The following is an 18273-nucleotide window of genomic DNA, read 5'->3' on the forward strand; positions in this document are numbered from 1 at the left end:
CAGTCTAGGGGAGATAGAAAGAAAAAAAAAAAAACAGTGACGCGCCCGTCTAAAACAGCGAGGGAAGTTCAGCTGTTGCTGAGCACTGCCAAACTTTCTGAGATACAGTAATTTTTTAGATCTCCAGAAAGCTTTCGACACCGTTCCTCACAAGCGTCTTCTAACCAAACTGTGTGCCTATGGAATATCGCCTCAGTTGTGTGACCGGATTCGTGATTTCCTGTCAGAAACGTCACAGTTCGTAGTAATAGACGGAAAGTCATCGAGTAAAACAGTAGTAATATCCGACGTTCGCTAAGGAAGTGTTATACGCACTCTATTGTTCCTTATCTATATTAACGACGTAGGAGACAATCTGAGTAGCCCTCTTAGATTATTTGCGGATGATGCTGTGATTTACCGTCTTGTAAAGTCATCAGATGACCAAGACGAACTGCAAAATGATTTAGATAAGATATCTGTGTGTTGCGGAAAGTGACAATTGACCCTGAATAAAGAAAAGTGTGAAGTGATTCACATGAGTACTAAAAGAAATCCGCTAAATTTCGATTACGCGGTAAGTCACACAAATGTGAAGGCTGTAAATTCAACTAAATATTTGGGGATTACAATTGCAAGTAATCTAAATTGGAACGATCATATAGATAACGTTGTGGGTAGAGCAAATCAAAGAGTGCGATTCATTGGCAGAACACTTAGAAGGTGCAACAATATACTAAAGAGACTGCTTATACCACACATGTCCGCCCTATTCCGGCGTATTGCTGCGCGGTCTAGGATCCGCATCAGGTGGAACTGATGGATGACATCAAAAAAGTTCAAAGAAGGGCGGCTCGTTTTGTATTATGGCGAAATAGGGGAGTTAGTGCCACAGACGTGATACGTGAATTGGAGTGGCAATCATTAAACAAAGGCGTTTTTCGTCGCGACGGGATCTTGTCATAAAATTTCAATCACCAATTTTCTCCTCCGAATGCGGGAAAATTCTGTTGGCACCTACCTACACAGAGAGAAATGATCATCACGATAAAATAAGAGAAATCAGGGCTCGCACAGAAAAATTTAAGCGCTCGTTTATCCCGCGCGCCGTTCGAGAGTTGAACGGTAGAGACAGCTTGAAGGTGGTTCATTGAACCCTCCGCCAGACAATTGCGAATAGCAGAGTAATCACTTAGATGTAGAATTAAGGAGTTTATTGAAATAAAGACCCCGGAAAACCTAATAAACAGAGACGGAGCTGTGAATTTAAACGAGGTTTGTTATTCGGCACTGAATTTATTGCCTCGCTGGGCATCGTCTCCACAAGAGCTGGGAAACGCTGAGGAAATCAGCGTTTCACGAGATATCGATGTGGGCTGCGAAAAACAAAAGATCATCAAAGGGCGCAATGGGAATCGGAAGTGGAACTCGACTATAAATTGCGATGCGAGACAAACAAATGTTCACAGTCTGGCTGGAGTGCAGGCACTGAGTACACTTAACAGCAAAACTCGCAGCACCTGAAAATGATGGCTGGGTTGCTGGACGATATGCTGTGCATAAAACGGAAACAACAGCGCGGCTGAACACCCGGAAACACAACATTAATTAGTCACGCCGAGAGAACCTGAGAGATCAGCTGAGTGCTATTGACAAGGGATTTCGGATCGATTCCGTATTCCTGGATTTCCGGAAGGCTTTTGACACTGTACCACACAAGCGGCTCGTAGTAAAATTGCGTGTTTGTGGAATATCGTCTCAGTTATGCGACTGGATTTGCGATTTCCTGTCAGAGAGTTCACAGTTCGTAGTAATTGATGGAAACAGAAGTGATTTCAGGCGTTCCCCAAGGTGGTGTTGTAGGCCCTTTGCTGTTCCTTATCTATATAAACGATTTGGGAGACAATCTGAGCAGCCGTCTTCGGTTGTTTGCCGATGTCGTTTATCGACTAATAAAGTCATCAGAAGACCAAAACAAAATGCAAAACGATTTAGAAAAGATATCTGAATGGTGCGAAAAGTGGCAGTTGACCCTAAATAACGAAAAGTGTGAGGTCATCCACATGAGTACTAAAAGGAACTCGTTAAACTTCGGTTACACGATAAGTCAGTCTAATCTAAAAGCCGTAAATTCAACTAAATACCTAGGAATTACCATTACGAACAACTTAAATTGGAAGGAACACATAGAGAATGTTGTGGGGAAGGCTAATCAAAGGCTTCGTTTTATTGGCAGGTCACTTAGAAAATTTAAGAGACCTACTAAGGAGACTGCCTACACTACGCTTGTCCGTCCTCTTTTAGAATACTGCTGCGCTGTGTGGGATCCTTATCAGGTAGGACTGACGGAGTGCATCGATAAAGTTTAAAGAAAGGCAGCAAGTTTCGTATTATCGCGAAACATGGGAGAGAGTGTCACAGAAATGATCGGGATTTGGGCTGTAAATCATTAGAAGAAAGGCATTTTTCGTTGCGACGGAATCTTCTCACGAAATTCCAATCACCAACTTTCTCCTCCAAATGCGAAAATATTTTGTTGACACCGACCTACATAGGGCGGAACGATCACCACAATTAAATAAGGGAAAGATATAGGTGTTCATTTTTTCGGCGCGCTATACGAGATTGGAATAATAGATAAATGTGAAGGTGGTTCGATGAACCCTCTGCCAGGCACTTAAATGTGATTTTCAGAGTATCCCTTTAGCATTTACCCCCCCCCCCCCCCCCGTAAACGAAAAAATTACAGTCACACTATTATGCCAAAAATTGACATGTTGAGAATCGTGGTAGTAATACTATAAGTTTTGTAAATGAATCCGCAACCACCCACAAATATGGTTTAAGGTTTATTTGGATCAAACCATGGTCTCCGATTTCTTACAAATCCATCTTCAGACGGTTGTTATACGTTTCGTTGTTTTCTTGTTGCGGGCTCGTCTTGTATCCACTGGTTACGCTCACAGCATGAGTAACCTAACATCTTTATGACTGTAAGATGTTTGAAAACAATGTTTATGTGACTCACGAGAAGCTGGGCCAGGCTTTGTAAATGTTTATCGTGTGTGCTGCCATTAAATAGATCATGTAGTGGTGTAAGGTGTTTTTCAGTAAACTGAACAAGACTCGCATATTGGACGTTCGCAAATATGTTGATTTCAAAATTCGCAACAAACACTTAGGGCGACTTCGTCACACAGGCGCATACAGCAGGTAAGTAAGTTTAAATAACTTTAAAGCCTTTTCTTAAACACTTCGATAGAAGTGATAAGAAATACATCTGTCGTAAGCTTTACCAAACAGCGAAAAAACGTTTTCTGTCCATTCTAGTGCAGCAAACCACTAACGGATACAAAACGAGGCCCCAGCAAGAAAACAACAAAACATTGTAACCTCCCCACCGTAATTTTAAAAAAGAAATATACATGACAATACTTAATAGAAATGGGAGCCGAGTGTAACCTCCCACAAAAATTTGAAAGAAAGAAATATGACAATATTTAATTATGAATGCTAATGGACACTGCGCTAAGCATAACCTGCCCACAATGAAATGTACTGACAATGGCAACAAAAAATGTGAAATTCGCAATCTGACTCAAATGTAAATTCTTCACAAAAATTTAAAGTCCATTCCGTGATAAGAAAATTCAATTAAACCGAAACATCGGTCTTTGGCCCTGTGTAAAACAATCAGAGTTAAAGTCTTACCTCAGAATAAATGGATGTCACATTTCTGCTCTTGTTGTTGCGCACCGCTTGGAGGAACTGCATTGCAAATAATAATATTCTCTTTTTTTGTGATTCTAGTGAAATTTTTCTTCAAAAGAAGTGGAATGAAATGGGAAGTGCAACGAGATCTTTAGTTCAATAAAAAATTAAATTTTTGAAAAAATGCTTTTGAAATAAAAATTATTATTGGGGGACTTGTTGGAGAATAATTACAATAAATAAAATTTTTCATTATCTAATGATTATATTAATTAACAGTATACCTTATTCTCCATCTTGACCAGTGTTGCCGACCGCCTACATCACACAACCGCACTGGGCTGCTACTACTGACCGACCGCTCTGCATGACGACTATTAGCGTACAGCACGCGACGACTACTGACAGAGTACTGCTCTCAACTAGACAGAGCTACAGACTCGCAACGACTACTGACTGACTGAGAACCGCTCGCAACACTCGCGCGGTCAAGCGCAAACTCTCTGGTCACAGATGCTACAATGCCTCGCCATCGCTGCTGCGTTACATACGTGTTTCATAACCCTCCACTGGGGGGGCAAAAATTTGGCAGCGATGGTGAGTCATTTGGACTTGCCAATCGCGGCAAAATTTTTAATTAACTAATAAACTTCTACAATTTACAGAATAATTAGATGTAGTACATAAAGTAAATGTTGTGCACACGCACTAAGTACAAGATATATCAGACAAAGACAAAATGTGAGTACAAAACATAGTAACAAATCAGAAAAATGTATATACAAATTATTTGACAGATAACAAAGTGCACAGGCACTGAAAAAATTCTTTAGCATATTCAGAACAAATAAACAGACTGGCAAAAAATATTATGTTGACAAGTGACATGAGTGCACATGCACTGCAGTTGAGAACATATCAGTAAATGATGAAATGTATATACAATGAGTAACAAATGACATAAGTGCATACGCATTGAAGTATTGAATATACAGAATGAGTACAATCATATTGAAAAATGAGAAAAATGCACAGGCACTGAAGTTCAGTAGAAAACATATTAACACCTAACATAAGTGCACATGCACTGTAGTTCAGAACATATCATTAAAAATAAAAAATGTATATACAATATAAAAGACAAGAGTGTACATATACTGTACTTCAGAACAAATCAAAAAAAATGTCTAGCATTTTCGCAATACATAAACATAATGGCAAAAAAAATCATGTCCAAAGTGCACACGCACTGAAGAAATGTCTTTAGCATTTTCACAACAAATAAACATAATGGCAAAAAAATCAAGTCCAAAGTGCACACGCACTGAAAAATGTCTTTAGCATTTTCACAACAAATAAACATAATGGCAAAACATCATGTCGACCAGTGCCATAAGTGTACTCGCACTGGAGTTCAACAAATCGAAAAATGTATAACCTATGAACATAAATGATGTTACCAAAAAAAAATTTTTTTTTTTTTATGTGACAAGAATCAGGATAGGAAAGGGAAGGATTGCATCATGGTTGTAGCACTTTAGATTGCACACAGCTGCTCTGAAAGTCCATATCTTTCCACAGAAGTGCAACACCAAGTGACACAACTTGAAGTTCTTTTCCCATCAGAATTTATCAGTGTAGCCAAGACACTGAACTGTCGTAGTAATGTTCCATGTTTTCATTTTGGCAGTACATTAGGTACACCAAACAGTGCGACCATAATAACGTCTTCATCGCTCACGGTGGTGGACAGCATGTCGTGTCAACACCACGCTCTTACAAGGCGCACCAACGTAGAATTAGTGCAAAACCAAATATAGTGCTCCATGATCACTAGGATAAACAGGACAAATGGACATTGCAATAATTCAGGGTAGTCAGCTTATGAGGTGAAGGACATCAAGTCACATAATATTGACAATTAGAGACTTAATTAGTTTGTGGCATTCATAGCCCAGTTATTGAACATTTCTGTACCAAGTATGTAGTATTACAGAAAAATGTTCATTAATTGTTTTACATGGAATCAGTAGCCTTCTTTTCCTGGTTACAAAGCATTATTAAATAATCGCATTCTTTTCAGTTACAGAGTGTAATTAAGAATCATTAACCGTCTCCTAATTACAGTTAATTAATCATTTGTCATTCCAATAATAATCATTAACCTTTTCCTAATTACAGTTAATTAATCATTTGTCGTTAATTAATCATTTGTCTAATTACAGTTAATTAATCATTTGTCGTTAATTAATCATTTGTCATTCCAATAGTAAGAATTATTAGTCTTCTCCTAATTACAAAGCATTATTAAACAGTACCATAGTTAATTAATTATGTGTCATTCCAATCTATTAAGAATCACTAGCTGGCATCATGGGTAATCGTATTACAATAAACAGTGGCGGTCCTTGGCCAGTTACAAAGTATATTTAGTATGACAGAATAATGTTCATCAGAAGTCTTACGTTGAAAAGGAGAGTCAATTATTGGCCTAGCATTAACATAATACATTGAGTGATACAAATTATTGGCACTCATTGGCCATTAACCAAACCATGAAAACTCAACATGGGAAAAAAAGGGCTAATTAATGGCATAATTAATAACAATTCTTCAAGTGACATTAATTATTGGCACTCAGTGGCCAGCAAGTACTGAATAGAATCATCATTCAGTATTATTCAGATTATTACGAAGTCATTATTAAAAATCAGTTAATTACAGTCATAGCATTAATAATCACAGGCATTATAAGTAGTCTCATTACAATAAACAGTGTTTCTCCTTCAGTAGTATTCAGATCATTACAAAGTCATTATTAAAATCAGTTAATTAGTCATAGCATTAGTAATCATAGGCATTATAAGTAGTCTCATTACAATAAACAGTGGCAGTTATTAACTAGTGACAAAGCATTATTTTAAATATATACTTTTTTTTTGTCTCATTAAGAAGTCATTACTCAAGTGACATACTATTCAGGGCTAATCAGTATTATTCAGAATTTTCTCAAACTGGTATCACTATTTGGAACTGGTATTACATTTTTTTTTGTTAGCAATGCATTGCGTTGAGATCGATAATTAATTGCTGAGGCATAACACTATTTGCTTTTGACCTATTGCTGCAAATGAGGATAGGTAACGTCATTCGTCATGAGTCAGCTGTAGCAAGGTTATGCAACAAGGCAGTATATGTGATCACATTCATAAATGATAAACACAAATGGGTAAAAAATAAAAATGCAAGTACTAGAACAGGTATAATAAGTAACAGGTTTAGCAAGTATCATGAAAAGCTTCTCTTGAAAAAATACAAAATGGATTATTTACCTGAAAGAAGAAACGCATTAGTATGCTGAAAAGTAGTGAACCTCGAATTAACAGGTAGTGAAATGTGTATAAAATGTGTTCCATAGCTGTCCTTTCCAAACTTTCTGTCATCCTACTATGCAATGTAACACCTGCTGTCAAAGCAAACTGCAACAAATACTTAAATAACTACGTAGCATAAATACATAACTTCAACATTATCCTCATCTGTAAAGAAAAAAAAACTTCATTATCCATATCATCATAACTTCATTATCATCATCACCTGTAAAGAAAAACTTCATTATTCATAATATCATATCCTTCATCATTATTCATCAGTATTCATTATCATCTGCAAAAAATCACTTCATTACTCATTATACAACTATTCCTTATCTCTAGCATATTTCATCACTAAAACTAAGATGTGTAGTTCAGTCTGACAGCCTGCATCAATCACCTTGTATTCTGAAAGAAAAAATTAGTTAAGACTGCTATTCTGTGATGAGTATGGTATATTCTTGTTAATGCTTGTTAATCCTGATCCATTTACTTTTCCTCATAAAGTTATTGCATCTCCTTTCGTTTATTCCGTAGGTGAAATTCCCATTTCTGTTGAATTTATTTCTTACATGCATCATTTCTTTCTGAAATTCATGAACAAAGATTAATGTCTTGCATTTAAATCCTATACCCACTAAATAATGACTGGTTTATGGTGACATAATTAAGCATACAGCATAACATGACAGAAAACGTAATATGTCAAAGACATTGACAGTGTTCAGATGCAAAAATGTACACAGAATAATACAATGCAGCAGCAAAAAATGTAAAACAGTCACGATCTTGAGATGTCATAGGGCAAAAAAAAAAATGTCAAAGTCGACTGGTGTGTGTTATATCTTAACTATTTCACAGTGCATATAAACAAAACTGGAATACAATCATATACATAAAAAAACAAAATGTGACGTTCGTTGTGTTCAACTTGTATGTAGTGTAGTTAATCGAGGCGAGAATTAAAGACTTTAATAAAAAAAAATGTAATGAAATTAACATGTCATTAGCTAACATTGCATAATTAGTCATAAAATACGTAAGTTCGTCTGGAAAAGTATGCACGGTCTGATGTGTAACGACAAGAAAAGCGACCTGCTAACCTTACCTTGTCGGGCACTTGCCAAGAAAAAATACGATAATCATCAGTAATTAGTCAGGTGAAGTAATTGCATTAGTAAATGGCATCATAGTGTGTTGAATCATACAGTGGTTTCACTCAATAAACGGTTTAATGTTTGAGATATGGTGATTGCCTTTCGATTTTCTGGTTCTCAAAGTTTCGACGTGTACAACATTGGGGTGAGGGATGCTGCGAATCCGATATGGACCTGCGTATAGAAGTTCAAATTTACTGCACTTACCTTTTAATTTGCTGGATAAATAGTGTGTACGTATTAATATCTTCTGTCCAACGTGAAAGTCTCGGCGTCTACAAACCTGTTTTTGCTGTCTTCTCCGGCGCTCTGCGGCACGTTTGATGTTGTTCAGCGCAATGTCAATTATTTCGTGGTGTCGTAATCGACGAGATGTAGGAAATGTTATTAATTCTTTAATTTTGTTAGGTGGTTCAGCATTTTTCAGTATAACAGACGGAGATAGCATAGTGGATTCATTTGGTATGGAATTAATTACATCTTGGAATGAGAGTATGTATGTATCCCAATCAATATGTCTTTTGTGGCAGTATATTCGGCACAGCTTACCAATTTCTTTCATTAATCTTTCACAAGGGTTCGAAGAAGCGTGGTACTTGGATATATAGATCGGAGAAATGTTTCTGGCTCGTAACATGCGTGTCCATACGCTACTACGAAATTGAGATCCATTGTCAGAAATTACTTTCATTACATGCCCTGCATGAGATAGAAAATGTTTTACAAATGCTTTCGAAACAGTTTTAGCAGTAGCTTTGCGTAATGGAGTGAAAGTAACAAATTTTGAAGTAAGCTCAACAGCGACAAATATGTAGCAAAAACCTCTGTTAGTTCTCGGAATCGGACCAAAAATATCTACTGCGGCCATGTGTCTTAATTTAACAGGTATAATGGGATATAAAGGAGGAATATGTGAAGTGGTGTCTGATTTAGCTTTCTGGCAAATTTTACAAGACGCTAAAACTCGTCGTATACGTTTCTCCATGTTGGTAAAATAACAGTTCTGTCTCAGTATAAGAAAACATTTTCTTGCTCCGTAATGTGCGTAGCTTAAATGAGTGTACCAAATTAATTTATTAACCAGTTCGTCAGGTATGCATAATAACCAATTGTTGCTGTCAGGATGAGAGCGGCGAAACAAAATGTCATTTCGTACAGTGTAATGGTTTCTAATCGTAACATTATTCTTATCTAGCCAAAGGTGTTTAATTTCTTTCCACACGTTGTCTCTGTTTTGTTCTTTTGCTATGTCCTGTAATGACGACGAAATAAAATTTTCAAATGCTACTTGTTGAATGTACATGACACTGAAATTTGCTTTGCAGAAGTTGGTTGCTACGTCTTGCTGATTGTTGCCGAGAGAACGCGATAGTGCGTCTGCTATAACATTTTGTGTGCCGGGAATGTGAACTATTGTAAAATTAAATTCCTGTAAATATAGTTTCCATCTACTTAATCTATCGTGAGTAAATTTAGCTGAAAGCAAAAATTGTATCGCTCTGTGGTCTGTGTAAACAGTGGTATGTCTGCCATAAAGAAAGTGCCGAAATCTCGTGAAAGCCCATACAACACATAATGTTTCCAATTCTGTAACAGAGTAATTTCGTTCAGCGGGTGACAAAATGCGACTTGCAAATGCGATGTTTTTAATTACTGTTGAACCATGTTCTTCTATTTCCTGGAAAATATGTACGCCTAAAGCGGTATTGGAACTGTCGGTGGCAATAGAAAAATTTCTAGTAAGGTCTGGGTGCGATAAAAGTGGAGCATTCAACAAAGCATGTTTCAGATAACATTCTCGTGAGCAAAATTCTGCGTGTCAAAAGTAATGTTTGCATTACTGTAATATGCAATCTGTGCTGTATCTGGTTAAAATCTATCGTACGTGTTATTATTTACGGGAGAATGTTGTGGCATATCCACTATATGAATTGTTCTGTTATTTCTTACTGACGTGTTACGCTATGGATGACACCTATTGTCTGTTTCATTCATCATTATTTGTTGTTGCTGATATTGTTGCTGCTCATAGGATCGACTGTTATTAAATGTACGCTGAAAATTGTGCTCATCATTTTTTTTACGTCTGTCATGATAGTAATTTCTATACGGCGCATTGCGATACGAGTTGAAATAGAGTGTTGTCTGTACGTAGTTATTTCTTTGCTGCCTTGCGTTACTATTTGTTGGAGCTGGGACTATACGTGCACGCGGCGAAACATTAAAGTTTGGTTGACCTTGTAGACTGCATTGTTGGTTAGATATGCTAAGCGGCTGACTTTCATGCTATTGTGGTGAAAAACATCTATTGTTACAAAAATGTGGTTCCGATTGCTCAAAATTTTATACATACTGATGATTACGATTTTATCTGTAATTAAAATTACGCTGGTTTTGGAGTGCCTAAAGAATGTTGTCACTTTCAGGAAAAATTTGTCACATCGGGTTTTCTTTAGTCATTTTTCTTAATTCTAGGTAGAGCAATAGTTAAAGAGCAGTTTTGATAGATATAAAGGATAGTAGAAGAAAAGGCAGCAGTGCAGAAAACTAAAGATGAAACAGCACTACTACAGCTCGGGGCCCTATGCTCGCTACGGCACATATTCATTAAAGCGTAATGAATCCCCTGAGGTCATTTACGCACTGCAAATAAATTTTAGCTTTTGCGTTGCAAGCAATATCGGTAAAATTCCAAAAGTAAATCGCTGTATTCTTGCTAATTCCAGTTTCTGCATAATACGTAATGCTGATGAAAATACAATAGCAAATTGTCGCCTCTGGTTCAAAGCTAGTTTCTGCATTACAGGTATTAGCGGTGAATGTACAAACATAAATTGTCGTATACAGTGCAAAGCGTGTACCTGTACGCTGTCATTATTAAGTTCTTTAGATTTTCTTACAAATGCAAATTGCTCGAAATCTACGTTCTCGTCACTCAGTTTGATAACACGTTCAGGTTTGTGTGTGAATCTGTTCGTCTGTGTCATTTCGGATTTCAAGTTGCGTAGCTTTTCATATTTTAAGTCGCGTGGCTTTTCGGATTTTACTTCGCGTAGTCTCTGTAAATTATTCACATTATACACGCTGCGTGTGTCAGACAAATGTTCGCAACGTGGCGGGTTCTGTGACATATTGGTGACTGAAATAATTGTTAATTCTGTTACTTTAATACTTTCGTCAATTTGGTTGTTCTGACGTTCACTTTTATTAACAATTTCCGTATTCTGAGTGTGTGAAACTTCCACTGACTCTAAATTAACTTCGTCGCGAATTTGTACTGCGTTTTTAGGGCATTCTTCAGTGACTGCATTAATTTCGTGTATCTGTGTTTCGTTTGCTGAACATTGTTCGGTGACTGCAATAATCCCGTCTTTATGTGATTCTGTTGTGTCTACACGTGTGCTACTTAATTCTTGTGCAACAGTGCCAACTTCTTTATTACTGTTTTTAGCACAAGCCTCAGTATCCTCACGTAATTGTTCTTTAATGTCCTGGCATTGCACGGTAATAGCTGTATTCTGTTCACCAACTTGTCTGCTCCATTCGTTAAGGTTGTCTTGTTTTTCGTTCGTCAGTTTGAAACTTTCATTAATTGTTTCGCTAAGTTGTTTGTAATGGTTGTCGATACTTTCATTTACCTGTTTGTAATGGTTGTCAAAACTTCCATTAAGTTGTTTGAAATAATTATTCATTATTTCCTTCCGCTGTTTGAACTGTTTACTAAGTTGTTTGATATTTTCGTCATTTTGTTTGTTATCTTCCCTAAGTTGTTTGAAATTTTCGTTCTGTTGTTTACTCATTTGTCGCAACAAAGCCATAATTGGATTCGACTCAAGGTCAGCATTTCTATTCTCTGTGCTGTTCAATAGTGGATCTGGAATTGTTTCACTTTCTGTAACCATTTGGTCATTTTGAGATTTACAAAAAGGTTTGTCAGTCAAATGTATACTATCAGTCATTGTTTCGGAATTAAATAAATCTGTCCTACTTTGTGTGATCTGTTCATTTTCATTACACAAATTTGTCTGTACATTACTTAGATTTTCTAAATCGGGTGTGTTAAGCTCGGCAGCGCTCATTACTATAGACCGCTCCGCGTCATCAATTGTCGTCAAATTAACAGACGAGACAATTGAGTTCGTTTGTTCAACATTAAGGTGAAAGTCATCATTAGTGGTTGGAATGCACTGATTGTTAGTGGACGCAGGATTGTCATCATTACACTGCATGTCACATGTCCTATCGGTAAAGTCGTTTGAGCCGGTAATTTCGCTCGTAATACCTCGCGATACACTATTCACAGTCTTTCGCGGCATTTTAACAGTAGTCACAATTATTCACAAAACAAATAAGCACAATGCAAAACAACACACAAATACAACAGAGCAACAAATTGCCGTTGACCTGTAGAAAGAAAGTCACAAGTTAATAAAAGCGTTGCGCCAAATCCTAATTATATCTAAGGAAATAAGAGCAGATATCTGACTGTTGTTCAAAAGACTCTCAACGAAATTCGATCCTGGACTGGGTGTCGCCAAGTGTAACCTCCCCACCGTAATTTAAAAGGAAAATGACAATATTTAATTAGGGATGCTAATGGACACTGCGCTAAGCATAACCTGCCCACAATGAAATGTACTGACAATGGCAACAAAAAATGTGAAATTCGCAATCTGACTCAAATGTAAATTCTTCACAAAAATTTAAAGTCCATTCCGTGATAAGAAAATTCAATTAAACCGAAACATCGGTCTTTGGCCCTGTGTAAAACAATCAGAGTTAAAGTCTTACCTCAGAATAAATGGATGTCACATTTCTGCTCTTGTTGTTGCGCACCGCTTGGAGGAACTGCATTGCAAATAATAATATTCTCTTTTTTTGTGATTCTAGTGAAATTTTTCTTCAAAAGAAGTGGAATGAAATGGGAAGTGCAACGAGATCTTTAGTTCAATAAAAAATTAAATTTTTGAAAAAATGCTTTTGAAATAAAAATTATTATTGGGGGACTTGTTGGAGAATAATTACAATAAATAAAATTTTTCATTATCTAATGATTATATTAATTAACAGTATACCTTATTCTCCATCTTGACCAGTGTTGCCGACCGCCTACATCACACAACCGCACTGGGCTGCTACTACTGACCGACCGCTCTGCATGACGACTATTAGCGTACAGCACGCGACGACTACTGACAGAGTACTGCTCTCAACTAGACAGAGCTACAGACTCGCAACGACTACTGACTGACTGAGAACCGCTCGAAACACTCGCGCGGTCAAGCGCAAACTCTCTGGTCACAGATGCTACAATGCCTCGCCATCGCTGCTGCGTTACATACGTGTTTCAACATGTAACAATTATCTGAAGATTGATTTGTAAAAAACCCGAAACCGGTCATGGTTTGATCAAACTAAACCTTGTTAAACCATCCTTGTGACTCGTTGCTGTTTCTCTTCGCTGTTGTGATACAAAATTCGAACGAATGTTTTCAGTTTTACGATCAAAGATAAATGCACAATACTTCGACTTTCAAAAGGCTAGAAACAATTTAATTTATTAAAACTTTTCGCTGAGTGGTAGGTCTTGTTAGATTGAGGACAGCTGAGCCCAGTAAGGAGTGAAGGGCTCAAAGAACAATATAGGGAAGAAAAAGAACAATTTAAAATGTGTAATTTTCGTAAAGTAATGTCCACTCATAGACGTCCTGTTACGTGACGAGTCGTCCTGCAGACTTTGTTGCAGCTTGGTCGCTGACTGGATTTCGGTGGTGTTGCAGGTCCAACCTGACGCAGCGCTTCCTGGTGACGGATGAGGCGCTTGCAGCCATGGACTCGTGGCCCACAGTCTCGTTGCCGGGCTTTGAGGGGGAGCTCAACAAGTCCTCCTTCATCAACAGACTCATAGAGTTCAGGTAGGTGCTCGCAAATTCTGCCGCAATGAACACAAAGTACAGCGTACTGTCGTCAGAAACGGCTGTAATCTGATAACAGAGCTGCGCCAAGCAAAGACCACAACATCAGACTGACATCAAACCGTGGGATATGCGCTACATTAGCTTTCTCCATTGTAACTTTGTGGTCTCACAGATGATAAACTGTTGGTGACAATTAGATTGAGCCAACCCTCCGTGCAGCACTTAGAGAGTAATTTAGCGTGCCATGTTTGAAAGTAAAATGAAGTTCAAGAGCAACAAAGGCTTTGCTTCAATCTGAAGTGTACCTTTATTAAAGCACATGCTGTGCTAAGATTTTGCGGAAGCCTGGTTGGCATTCGTGTAGAAGGTTAGTGGTAGTGAAATAGTCGGTATCTGAACTAGGAGCAAGTATTCGACGGCCTTGTACAGTGCGAGAAGAATATTATTGGCGCGGTAATCAGAGGGTTCCTATCTTTGAGTTTCGTAATAACATGTTTTTTTCCGGTATGGGGTTGTTAGCCCCATGATCAACCCCCAACCTGGAGGGCGTGGATTTGTATCAGATTTACTCCCTTAGGGAGACTGGCTTCACCACGCCTCTAGAGCCCTCTCTGCCCTATGTCGTAGAAAATTGAAAAAGACAAGACCGGTGTTAACGCATGGCTCAGAAACACGAAACAAAAAGAGAAGATGGGAGATAAAAATATTAAGAAAGATTTTTGGAGCCGTGTATGAGTCGGGACAGAGGAGGATAAGGAGAAACAATGAACTGTGTAGAAATCCTGACTTGGTGACTGAAATTAAGTGTAACGGATTGAGATGGCTGGGCCATGTAGAGCGAATGTCGGAGGATCGAGCTGTCAAAAAGGTTTACACAGGAAATCCAGGTGGCAAAAGGAGCAAAGCAAGCCCGCAGAAACGATGGCTGGAGGATGTGGTAAATGATTTGAGTGCTGTCAGGAGATGAGCAGAAAATCGTCAGGATTGGGCTGTGATCATCAGAGATGCCAAGGCCCTACATGGGCTGCAGAGCCAAGGAGTAAGTAAGCAAGTAATCAGAGGGAGACGTTGGACAGTCCTTATTGGTTAAAGTATTCCCTTTTCCCAGGCCACTGTTAAATGATAGTATCTTTAAATGTAAACAGATGTATTTATTGTTTCTCCTTAATTGCTAACGATTTCAAATAACAAAGGTGTTAGTCCTATCAGATAGCGTAGTAGATGATGCAGTTTATTCGTTTTAACTTGAGAGAACTAAATATCTCGGAAATGACTTGTCATATCAAAATATGTTCCAGGTGAGAAGTTAATATTAATAAAAGGGACGTCGGCCTGCACCGCCCTCCTGCGTGGGTGGGGTTCAGCTTTGTATTTTCAAATAGGACCCGTTGTTGCATGTTCGGATTCTACGTCAAAACATACATTTCACTTCACTTACGTCTCCCAGTCACAACCTTTATGCTCCCACAATTCGTGTTTCCCGCACAAGAAGGCAAATATTACACCGTCGTTTTAACCTGTCGAGGCAGGATGCATTAATGGTCAATGTCTGTGTTTATACAGCGACTGCATCTTCAAACGACAGCGCCCTTCAGACATGCATGAATTTTGATGATATCGTTTGGCTCGATGAAACATGGTTGAATTTTAAAAAAAAATGCTGGAAAGAATGCTGGACCGACAAGACCATCAGCTGTTGTACGACAGCTCCGATCTGCAGAGGAAAGAGAATTACTGTAGTGATTACCGGATATTCAAATGCTTTCATTCCTGATTGTCTGCTCTTATTCATTTCTTATAAGACCTCCGACTACCCACGTAGAGGTGATTTTGTGGACTGCCTTGCTTCGAAACTTAACCAAAAAACCCTTTAGTTGCTATGGATAACGCTCCATATCATTGTGTTATGCAATATCAGGTGCCCACAAAGGCAATGAGGAAGAAGGACATCGTTTGCTGGCTAGAAAAACGTAACACACTTGTTGATCGCCATATGAAAATTGCATGATTAACAGAACTTGTATCACAACAAAAACCTGCGTGTCCAGTTTACCTTATGGAAAAAATAGCAAAATAATGCGGGCATAACGTGCTCAGATAGTCACACCGTACCGTTGTCATCTGAACGTATTAGAACACATTTGGGATCCTATCAAACGTCACATTATTGTCGAGAATTTAAAAAAAATACCTTGACTGAAGTGGAACGCCTTTTGAAAGACGCAATCAAAAAAATTGTACCAGATGACTAACACAAAGCAGTGAAACATGTATCAGGAATGATACAGGAAACATAAAATAAATCAGGCATATTAACAACACCGCATCGAAGACTTGACTACATCCATCAGTACGAGCAGCGACACCGGTAATTCTAATGACTCTGCTTTAAGCGGTGTTTTCACATTGCACCAGGCTAGTGTGTAGCTACTTTAATGTATTTCTCACTACCGTTAGATCTTAACGGTTGTGAATCTACACTCCTGGAAATAGAAAAAAGACCCACCATACTTGCTCCGGACACTGCGAGAGGGCTGTACAAGCAATGATCACACGCACGGCACAGCGGACACACCAGGAACCGCGGTGTTGGCCGTCGAATGGCGCTAGCTGCGCAGCATTTGTGCACCGCCGCCGTCAGTGTCAGCCAGTTTGCCGTGGCATACGGAGCTCCATCGCAGTCTTTAACACTGGTAGCACGCCGCGACAGCGTGGACGTGAACCGTATGTGCAGTTGACGGACTTTGAGCGAGGGCGTATAGTGGGCATGCGGGAGGCCGGGTGGACGTACCGCCGAATTGCTCAACACGTGGGGCGTGAGGTCTCCACAGTACATCGATGTTGTCGCCAGTGGTCGGCGGAAGGTGCACGTGCCCGTCGACCTGGGACCGGACCGCAGCGACGCACGGATGCACGCCAAGACCGTATGATCCTACGCAGTGCCGTATGGGACCGCACCGCCACTTCCCAGCAAATTAGGGACACTGTTGCTCCTGGGGTATCGGCGAGGACCATTCGCAACCGTCTCCATGAAGCTGGGCTACGGTCCCGCACACCGTTAGGCCGTCTTCCGCTCACGCCCCAACATCGTGCAGCCCGCCTCCAGTGGTGTCGCGACAGGCGTGAATGGAGGGACGAATGGAGACGTGTCGTCTTCAGCGATGAGAGTCGCTTCTTCCTTGGTGCCAATGATGGTCGTATGCGTGTTTGGCGCCGTGCAGGTGGGCGCCACAATCAGGACTGCATACGACCGAGGCACACAGGGCCAACACCTGGCATCATGGTGTGGGGAGCGATCTCCTACACTGGCCGTACACCACTGGTGATCGTCGAGGGGACACTGAATAGTGCACGGTACATCCAAACCGTCATCGAACCCATCGTTCTACCATTCCTAGACCGGCAAGGGAACATGCTGTTCCAACAGGACAATGCACGTCCGCATGTATCCCGTGCCACCCAACGTGCTCTAGAAGGTGTAAGTCAACTACCCTGGCCAGCAAGATCTCCGGATCTGTCCCCCATTGAGCATGATTGGGACTGGATGAAGCGTCGTCTCACGCGGTCTGCACGTCCAGCACGAACGCTGGTCCAACTGAGGCGCCAGGTGGAAATGGCATGACAAGCCGTTCCACAGGACTACATCCAGCATCTCTACGATCGTCTCCATGGGAGAATAGCAGCCTGCATTGCTGCGAAAGGTGGATATACACTGTACTATTGCCGACATTGTGCATGCTCTGCTGCCTGTGTCTATGTGCCTGTGGTTCTGTCAGTGTGATCATGTGATGTATCTGACCCCAGGAATGTGTCAATAAAGTTTCCCCTTCCTGGGACAATGAATTCACGGTGTTCTTATTTCAATTTCCAGGAGTGTATTTCGATTACTTTCTCTTTCTTGTAGTGAGATTAAGAAATGTTGTTCAGCCAGCTGCTGTCACCTCCTTATGGTACGTTAGGCTGCGATTTTAAAAAAATTTCATTTTGTGTAGACTTCAAGAAGTTATTTCAATGTCGGTAACACTTTTCGTTTATGTAATGACAAGAAAGAAATTTTCCCAAACACAAAAATTTCCCCAATTTTAATAACAAACTTAAACCCGCAGTAATTAAAATTAAGAAAAGATATTTGAC

At 39.4% G+C, this 18273-nt stretch overlaps 1 protein-coding gene across 1 annotated transcript in view; it reads left to right on the forward strand.

The window, feature by feature from the left end:
* Positions 1 to 18273, forward strand: part of LOC124789699 (receptor-type guanylate cyclase gcy-19) — a 442435-nt gene that overhangs the window by 152853 nt on the left and 271309 nt on the right. The window contains exon 3 of the mRNA XM_047257147.1: positions 14002 to 14136. Within this exon, the coding sequence (XP_047113103.1) occupies positions 14002 to 14136 (135 nt within the window). The remainder of the gene's footprint in view (positions 1 to 14001; positions 14137 to 18273) is intronic.

Source organism: Schistocerca piceifrons, chromosome 3, assembly GCF_021461385.2.
Source record: "Schistocerca piceifrons isolate TAMUIC-IGC-003096 chromosome 3, iqSchPice1.1, whole genome shotgun sequence".
Taxonomy (NCBI): Eukaryota; Metazoa; Arthropoda; class Insecta; order Orthoptera; family Acrididae; genus Schistocerca; species Schistocerca piceifrons.